The sequence below is a fragment of the Stegastes partitus genome, unplaced genomic scaffold, assembly GCF_000690725.1.
Source record: "Stegastes partitus isolate 25-593 unplaced genomic scaffold, Stegastes_partitus-1.0.2 Scaffold263, whole genome shotgun sequence".
Taxonomy (NCBI): Eukaryota; Metazoa; Chordata; class Actinopteri; family Pomacentridae; genus Stegastes; species Stegastes partitus.
The window spans coordinates 1-9,070 of NW_007577994.1; the positions used below are offsets into that span (position 1 = coordinate 1).

Below are 9,070 nucleotides of genomic sequence, written 5' to 3' on the forward strand. Positions count from 1 at the left end.
GCTGCTGATGATTCAGATCATTCAGTGTGTTGATAAAACACGTCACCGCCCACCAAAACTCAACGGCTTTAAAAATATTAATAATAAACTTGAATCTATTTCTTAAATTTCTGTGAGGAACTTAATTATTTTAATAAAGTTAAACCTTCTCAAAAGTAAGTTTGAAGTCCAGGATCACATTTTTCAACTTTCAATCCAACAAAAGTGAATCTAATCCAAGTTCACCATAAAAACAAGAGACGTTTCAAACAAATCCTGCTTAATTATGAGGCAGTTTTAATGTTGACTGCATCATGACTTCATCAGGTTCAATTGGGTTCATGGTTCAAACCATAACACACTTTCATCTTTTGGACATTTTAGAAACTTGATTTTAAATCTTCCAACCTCTCCATTTTACATAATTATGTTTCGTTGAGCATTTTTAAGATGCTATAAGATACATCATGAGCAAAACAAGCGGTCAGCAGCATGACTGAGTGTTCCCAACTGGAACCTGCAGTTTACTGATGACTGTCTGACAAACACAGATTCAGACTTCCAGGGTTTTATACGGAATGAACACAAAGATCTAATCCTGTCAACTTGCAGGGTAGGACTTTCTATATCATTGGTCCTCTTCAGAATTTCCACAAACTGTGTCAACTGTATAAATGTAACGACTCCTAAACATATTGTTAAACAATTGTCTCTGCATTTGATTGTTAATTATTATATGTACAACTATTGTGCATGCCTTTATCTTAAAGTAAAACACATGTAGCAGGGCTCCAGACGAGCGTTTCCGATGGTAGCACTGGTGCTGCCAACTTTCTTTGTTGGTTGCACCAGCTAATGATTTGGTCGCCCACCCCCTTGTTTTAGTTCAGCACTGCCACGGCTATTAAGCCACCATGCAGCGGATGAAGAGCTGTTTTTGTATAACTTGGTTATGTTGCAATGATTTTCAGTGATACAAGACTTCCATCCATCCATTATCTATACACCGCTTAATCCTCACGAGGGTCATGGGGTCAATTTCCACAAACTGTGTCACAGAGTCTTTATCATTGTCTTTGTAGTCATGGTGGCCGAGAGGTTAAGGCGTTGGACTCGAAATCCAATGGGGTTTCCCCGCACAGGTTCGAATCCTGTTCATGACGATGTTTCATTATTGAATCTAGGCAGGAAAGTCAATATAACATAATCAATGCAACGGTTGATTTCATCAGGTTGAATCGGGTTTATGGTTCAAACCAGCATTCATGTGAGAATCCCTGCAGGTCAACATTCATTCTGAACTGCAGCTATTAATGGTTATTAGTGCTCAATAGTAAACAATAAAATGTAGATTTACTACAGCAGCATATAGATTTTTTTTAAAGTGTTGCAAGTCAGTAAACAAAGTTATATAAATGAATTATTTAGCCATTTTAAGTACAATAAACAAAATGACTGACTGACTGTATCGCTGTAAAAACAACATCCACTTGTACACGGTGTTAATATTTCTTTAAATTCCTATTAATTAGTGATGCATGATATTAAAATTTCTGGCAAATACCGATGTCCAATGTTAAGGTTTCTGATGTGGCCAATAACTGATATTACTGATGTCGATATTTCATTTTTGTTCACACCGAAAAATGAATGTAAGCAAGAACTGTGAGACACTATTCAAAAGAAGCCCACACCAGATTAGAACACACAGTCTTCTTCATTACGTAACAAAAGTTAAACATATTTAAACATATTTTAACATATTTAACGTTCAAGTCGAGGATCATTTAAGTAAAAACATCTGTGAAATAGCAGCAATATCAAATATAGAGACGAAGGCACTGATATTAGATGATCATCGGTTTTTCACATCGAGTACATTTGTTCATCGGACCGATACCGATACATGGGAAAAACACAGATGTGGTCGCCAATATATCGTGCATTCCTTCTATTAATTCAATAATTGTTGAACTTGAATTATTGCGTTCTAAGCGTTCAAACATCAGCCTAACTGCACCTTCAGCTGGGTGTTTGCCTCATACTGCATCCTCTGCTGGTCGTGTGTCCTGAAGACGACTGACGACATCTATCGGTGGCTGATTGCTCCTCTGACGGCACGGTGTGAGTATCGACACTCTGAGTTCATGGCAGGAAGATCAGGTTTAAGTGTGTCTCTGATCCACTCGTCGGTCCACTTGGTGTCCTTTTGTCTTCAGACAAACCCAGCGACAGTTTCGGTCTGCAGCCGGCGACTTTATTGCTCTCCTGTTGGCCTTTGATTCCTGGCTCCCTTTGAAAGCTTGTAGCTATAAATACCTTTAATTTCACCTCCATGACTGCAGCTGCATTAATATTTAAACACCAGCTGTGACTTTTTATTCAAGAGACCAGCGTTCCAGACAAGATGCAAAGAAGAGATGCTGGTGAAAGTTGTTTTTTTATTGTGCAAACCATGTCTGTGGTTACAAGCATTAAATAATGATGACTGCAATCAGCTGTACCAGATTGGGGCGTCTCTTTATTCTCTTTTCTGCTGTAACCAGTCAAATGTTTTAAAAAGTTATACATCTACAACTGTGCAATAAGTTTAAAAAACAAGCCTCACATAGAAAGTGTTCCAGAGGACATGAAGATGATATCTGTGTTGGAAATGCAGTTTTATTCCCATGAAAGTATTAAATTCATAAACCTGCGTGGACACAAGTGAACTCAGGGGATGTGATTAGAAAAATAAATGCACAACCGACACTTTCAAGTATGAGATTTATTAATGAGAAATACGAAATATAGGCAACTTTAATAATATTTACACTGTACATTCCTGCCATGAAGAGTCTTCCGTCCTCTCCACAGTTGCAGTTTGTTCCCACAAGGTGTCTCTGCTGTCAGCTTTCTTTCGAGTCTCTGCTCCAAAATCAAAACCAAGGCCTCCACATGGCCAAGGAGGAGTTTGGCACCAGCCCCTCCCTGTGGACGGGGTTGGGGGGAACGTGGAGGCCGGGCAGGCCGGAGTGAGGAAGCGTGGGTGAGAAACTGAAGAAGGAGGTGTTGGAGGACGGAGGTGAGAGACTGGGGGGGAAGGAGAAGTGACAGGCAAATGACGGGAAAGGAGGGGAGGCAGCGTATGGCGGGAAAGAGGAAGGAGAGAACCAGGGAGAGGGAGGAGGGGACAGGTAGTCGTGGGCAGGCGTGGAGCAGGAGTGAGGCTGGAAGGGGGAGTGGGATGGAAAAAGCAACCTGACAGACTCTTCTTTGGTGTCAGATGTGCAAATGGCATCGACGGAAGCAGCGTCGGGCGCCTCGGCCGCCTTCTGGTGGAAGTCTGGCTTCGGCTGCCAGCCCTCCGAGTGAAGCCTGAGCCTCTCGATGAGCCCTGCCCTCTGAGCCGCCGGTATCCGGTGCATGTAGCTGCTCAGCTGGGCCACGCACTGCTGGAAACCTGCGCTCTCCATGCTGAAGAAAAAAGGAGGAGGAGGAGGAGGAAGAGGAGGACGAGGAGGAGGGCTGCAGTCTGAGTGGCCGAGTCTCACCAGAGGAGGCTTCATCCGACTGTTACTGGAATCTGCAATGAGTCAAAGCACAGATAAAAGTGCCACATTAATACACAATTTTTGTTTCTTCTGAAAATCCAACACAGTCAACGATTCTTCTTGACCAACCGTTGCTCTGGTTCCTCCCATCTGTCCACTTCTGAAGATACTCCACAGTCAAATCCAGAATCTCTGCTTTCTCTATTTTGGGATTCTGCAGTCGCTGTTGGTAAGAACAGTTGAAAAAAAAAAGGGGGAGATTTGCATTTCATCGCTGCGTTTATGACTTTTGCATGCCTGTGACGTTAGACGTGATTGTTAGACGTGACTCACCGGATCACACGTGGAATTCAGCAGCAAACTTCTCAGCTCAGCCAGACTTTGATTTATTCGATCTCGTCTCTTCTTCTCCACAACCGGCTTCAGGATCTAGAAGGAGGCGAATAAGCACGAGAAAGCTGATCTTTTTTTTTTTGTAGAAGAGTGTAAAAAATATACAACATCAGAATGGACCAATGCACTCTATATGTTCCCCACATGTCTGCACTTTCCCCTCTGCTTCTGCAACACTACAAATCACCTCACTGTGGGATATTAAAAAAGGGTCTATTTTATCTTCTTATTTATTTTTATCTTATCTGAAGCATAATCAGTCCACCTACAGTGAAGGCAGTGAGTCTGTGCGACTCTTTTTGACACAAATATTTGAATTTTCCTGCTATTTTTTAGCATTTCGTGAACAAAAATGTGTTTATATGTACATTTTTTAAAATAAAAATCAACTTAATAAAACTGTATAGAAAATTGAATTGCTGTTTTTTTATTATTATGAATTGCAATCATTTGGATGAATTTGGGTGCTGGCAAAAATGTGTCTATGCATGAAAAACCTGCAATATATGCTGCATCAGTTCCTTTATTAAGGCATTTGCTTAATATGGATGTTTTAGCTTCTGGGTTGCCAGGTTGTTTTTTTTGTTTTTTTTAAAGGAGCCAGAAGTGTTTCTATGAAGCCACCGAGCTTAAAGTTTTTAATGTGAGTTACTTGTTTAGAGGTTCAATTTTCTCCCCAAGAAGGTCAGAAGTCAGATGGTTCATGAATAAATAAAAGCTAAAAGATAAATTATCGTAAACCTGGCAACCCAAGAGCTCATTCGATAACTGATTTCTTGTCGTGAATCTAAAACTGAAAACTGTGCCTCAATAAAAAAAAGTAATCCCTCTTCTAAGTGAATAAAAATTGAAAGCGGTCCCTACCCTTTTCCTGCTCTTGCCATCATCCATGCTTTGGGTTTGTCGTTTCCTCGTCATGTTGCAGAGTTTGGATCCAAACGTCCTGACAGAAAGCTGCAGAAGTTTCAAACGCCTCCTGAGTCCTGCGAGAGCTTTTAAACGAGAACTCGCTGCTGCCTCTGATTGGCTGACAGGTGGCAGTGACGACACTGATCAGAGAACGGATTTATTATGGGTCCGGAAGAGACTGAAACTGTTTAACACGACGACACGATATGTTTAATGAAGTGAAACTATCTGGAGTTGTTTTGGTTTTTTTCTTATCAGCAATAAAAACAACATAAAGTGTTTTATTTTGTAGGATTACTTTGGAATATTCAAAAATATGCTGCACCAAATGATAACATGTATGTTTATGTCATGTAGCCTCACAAATAAAACACATTTCTCAAAAGTCAGCATGTAGTTGGTGGAGCAAAAAAATAAAAAAAAAAAAGTGCGTAAAATTGTTGGTATTCTCGTGTCCTGTATCCCTGATTTGATGAGTAAATGCAGATTTTGGTGGTTTCCCAGAAGACGGTGAAGTGAGACGATGGGAAACTTCTCGTCTCCTTCGTGGGAACAGAAGCGAGGTGAGAAAGTGAGCAGCTATGAGGACTTTTTATGGTGTGTGAGGCATCAGCACTTTGCATTAAGTGATAAAAAAAAGGCCAAATGAGCGCATGGACCAAAGAGGGAGGTTTACTACAAAAGACAAAAAAATAAATCTGTGGTTGCATTTACGCACATCAGAAAAAGCTGAATTTGGCTGTTAATAAACTAGATTTAGGTAAAAAATAATAATAATCGCACTGACTGCACAGTAACTGAGCCGCATCGTGGAACAAAAGGGCGCAGATCGCGTCCATCTGCTGCTGCGCCAAAGTGTGAGGACAATTATTGCGCCTGAGTGTGAAGTGTGTGCGCGCTGCGGCGGGCCTGAGGTCGGTTTGATACCTGATGTTTGGACTTCACACAGCAGCTCTCTTTCAACATCAGACCACTTGTCGTCTCCACCGCAACACACGTCCCTGTCAGCTCTGGCTGTTTTTTTACGCTTCTTCTGTCTTCCCTTTGTGAGTGTGGCTGACACACACGAGGAGTCACGATATTAGAAGTGAACGCTTCATTTCTCTGCCAACAAAGGACACGTTTTAAACCAATTAGTTTCCATCACAGGTTCAGAAGAACACATTATAAGGCTTATTTACGGGGCGGGTCCACGTGGCTTAAATCCTGTGCGCTTTTACGCACAGAGAGAGCGAGATCCAAAATGTGAATTAGTTGCATTTTCTCTAAATTAAATATAAGTTTTCCTTGCTGTATCTACAACATCACGCTTCTAGTGTGTCTTACAAAGGCTTTCTCCCCCCTGAGCCTCCACAGTGACCATCAACGGGCTCTGATCCTCCACTAATCGCCCTCTCTTTGATTTTAAACGGAAGTATCACTGCCCCTGAAAAGCCACTTAATCTCCCCGGGATCCCCGTGAGCCGATCATCCCGGTGTTATCTCCACACTTTAGCCTATTATAAGGATCAGGGCGACCATAAATGCAGTGCGCAGAAAGCTACCCCAAAACCTTCACTCTGCGCCCCTTTGAAACGATCTGAAAGCGAAATTGTGAGGATATCAAACCGCCAAGCAGCGCCTGCACGGAGAGTTGCTGCTCAGCAGCGCTGAGGTGTTGGCACCACACCCGCTAAAGATAATTACCGACTCATTCACTCAACACAATAGGTGTGAGTCTGGCAATTTGGTTTCGCAGCACAGAGAGAAGACCTGCTCTGGGATATGGGGGGTGGCGGGGGTTCATCTGAGTTGCATAAGTTTTTCAATAGAGAACTGGGAGGGAAAATGTTTTAATTCTAGAGGGAAATATACTAGTAGGCCAGAAATGCAGTAGCAGCTATTTATATTCTAATGTTTTGTCCCGGAAGTCACGTTAACATACACAAAAAAGTTCAAACTAAAGAGATAAAGGAAGTCTGTTTAATGCTGAACTCACCACACCTTTACTCTGATTGAGGATAAAGTGGCGCCAGTGGAAATAAAGTCTTCTTCTCCACCTGAAATAAATAAAGAGACATCATGAAACTGTAAATAATGGACATTTCTTTTAAACATTTTAACTATAATTTGTTGTTGTTGTTGTTGTTGTTGTTCTGTTTTTTTTTTTAAATCACCCTGAAAAATCGCAGAAAAACAATTTATATACTAACTAAGGAAAAGAATAAAATAGAAAAGAAAACATGGCCAAGACTGTAAATAATGTCCACATCAAAACTTTACAACTAGTAATTAGTTGTTTTACAATGTTTACCTGTAAAACTGGACCATTTTATTGCCTTTAAGTCAACAAAAGAAGTATACATACAGATATATGTGTTGGCATTTTAAAATATTTTCATTTATAAGGATGAAAAGATGGTAAAATAAAGTGGGTTTTTTTTGTTTGTTTGTTTGTTTTTTTACAGAATTTCTCTAATTAGTTAGATTGCAGGTAATAACTAAAATCACAGGACAGAGGTTCATTTAAAGCCAAAACTGTAACAGTTGTTTGTTTGTTTTTATCTGTTGTTTTATAATGTTCAACTGTAAAATTGCACAATTTTACTCCTTTTATTTAATGTTACTTTCTCCTACTGTTATGAAACTACAGTTTGTCTGCCAGCCTGATTTCTACTATTTTAAGATTTCATTTAAAGTGTCTTCAGTCTTTGGGGTTTAAAAAGAAGCTCATTCTGGTGAGTCTTCCTGTAGAGAGGAAGAACATCTTTTAATTGTCTAAACAGTGATGTAAAATCTACTAGAAAATAACAACTATAGGACTGAAACAAAAAAAATCTGATGGGAAAATGTTTTGGAAGGATTGTGAAAAATAACAGAAGCAGACACGTTTCCTATAAAATTGATTGTGTTTTAGGATTTGTAGGAAAGTTTAGGAGTTCTGTATGATTTCATCTAAAAAGCCTGTGAGACTTTCAGACTGGAGTCAACTCTCAACGCTTTGCCCATAAAATGGTGATGAGTGAAGGCACCACAACCTTCACATGCAGGTGTAAATAAATACATAATTATAAAGGATATCTGTGACTTTCGTTGTCAAGGCCACGAGCTGCTGAATAGGAGGCGTGTCCAGCGGGGGCGGAGTTACACGTGCAAAAACCAACAAATTCACACTCTCCGTGCATCCAGTCACGATTTACAGCTCAGAGGGACTCGAGCTAGAAGCATGAAGGCCTTTTCTTATCCACAGGGTTCCCCCAGACGCAGGAGAAGGGTAAGTTTCATACGTCAAGTAAGAAGCAAAATGATGATCAGAGTTGTCACTCAGGTGTTTGAATTTATTTATTTATTTTCTTCCAAGGTGTCCAAACCCATGATGGAGAAACGCAGACGGGACCGCATCAACCACAGTCTGGAGACTTTACGGCTTCTGATGCTCGAGAGCACCAAGAATGAGGTGCGTCAGTGCGTCATGGTCTCAGTTGGTTAGAGAGGATTTTACGCAGTTGTCATTGTAAAAATCAATTATTTGGTGAGTGATTTGTGGTTCTGATTTCTGGATACAGAAACTAAATAATCCAAAGGCGGAGAAGGCAGAGATCCTGGAGAGCGTGGTGGAGTTCCTGAAGACAGAGAGGAAGGTGAAGAAGGGTCAAAAGGCCACGACGGGGGTTCAATCCAGTGAGCCGAGGCCTACCTGTTCCCACCAGCAGAGCTACCACGACGGCATGAGGTCCTGTCTGCTGAGGGTCAGTCAGTTCGTAGCCAGCAAGAGCCAAGAGTCAGGGGGAACCAGCGGGGAACCGGCTAAGGCTTCTTTTACGCTTCCTGAGCCCCAGACCCACGCCTCCACTTCAGGGCATAAGGAAAGGTCTCCGGCCGGGGACCCAGCAGCCCCGTCTTCTCAGCATCACCAGCACGGCCACAGCAGCGGGATGCTGTTCCCCACTGTGGCCTCCGCGGTCTTCGCACCCATGACGGATCCAGTGTGGAGGCCTTGGCCATGAAAGCATATATAGCTACGGTCTAAATATAAAGTTTACAGCTTTAAGTCTTTCCTACAGGGTTGGCATTTTGTAACTCGAATGATTTTTTTTACTTTGAGAATGTCCTGTTTTACGCGCACGCGTTATATGATGTATTTTTGCCCTTTTTAAGGTGATTTTTTGTGTTTTTTTTCACACCAGCCACTTTTTTTTGGTGTTTCTGAAACGCGTGCGTAAAACCGCCTTATCTGCTTTGATATTTCGTGCAATCTTATTTGTTATTTTTATCCT

General features: G+C 41.3%; 2 protein-coding genes and 1 non-coding gene across 3 annotated transcripts; 2 read left to right on the top strand and 1 right to left on the bottom strand.

Annotated features, from left to right (window-relative positions):
- The first annotated feature begins 1,060 nt into the window (after positions 1-1,060).
- On the top strand, positions 1,061-1,142 carry trnas-cga (transfer RNA serine (anticodon CGA)). The gene has a single exon. It is a non-coding gene; the product is annotated as a tRNA-Ser (tRNA).
- A 1,595-nt stretch (positions 1,143-2,737) lies between these two features.
- LOC103357570 (transcription factor HES-7-like) lies at positions 2,738-4,823 on the bottom strand. The gene is made up of 4 exons (XM_008282174.1): positions 4,770-4,823; positions 3,846-3,941; positions 3,642-3,735; positions 2,738-3,544 (listed from the first exon to the last, which is right to left on the bottom strand). The coding sequence occupies exons 1-4, from the start codon at positions 4,821-4,823 to the stop codon at positions 2,898-2,900; spliced, it is 891 nt and encodes a 296-aa protein (XP_008280396.1). The 3' UTR covers positions 2,738-2,897.
- Positions 4,824-8,019: 3,196 nt separating this feature from the next.
- her5 (hairy-related 5) lies at positions 8,020-8,800 on the top strand. The gene is made up of 3 exons (XM_008282212.1): positions 8,020-8,067; positions 8,155-8,250; positions 8,360-8,800. Exons 1-3 carry the CDS (start codon positions 8,020-8,022, stop codon positions 8,798-8,800), a joined length of 585 nt encoding a protein of 194 aa, XP_008280434.1.
- The last annotated feature ends 270 nt before the right edge of the window (positions 8,801-9,070 follow it).

Coding starts and splice junctions, on each gene's coding strand:
- LOC103357570 (XM_008282174.1), bottom strand. CDS start 4,823: ATGACGAGGAAACGACAAACCCAAAGCATGGATGATGGCAAGAGCAGG. Junction 3,736..3,845: donor TGAATTCCACGTGTGATCCG/GTGAGTCACGTC, acceptor TCTTACCAACAG/CGACTGCAGAATCCCAAAAT. Junction 3,545..3,641: donor TGGGAGGAACCAGAGCAACG/GTTGGTCAAGAA, acceptor GACTCATTGCAG/ATTCCAGTAACAGTCGGATG.
- her5 (XM_008282212.1), top strand. CDS start 8,020: ATGAAGGCCTTTTCTTATCCACAGGGTTCCCCCAGACGCAGGAGAAGG. Junction 8,068..8,154: donor CCCCCAGACGCAGGAGAAGG/GTAAGTTTCATA, acceptor TTTTCTTCCAAG/GTGTCCAAACCCATGATGGA. Junction 8,251..8,359: donor TCGAGAGCACCAAGAATGAG/GTGCGTCAGTGC, acceptor TTCTGGATACAG/AAACTAAATAATCCAAAGGC.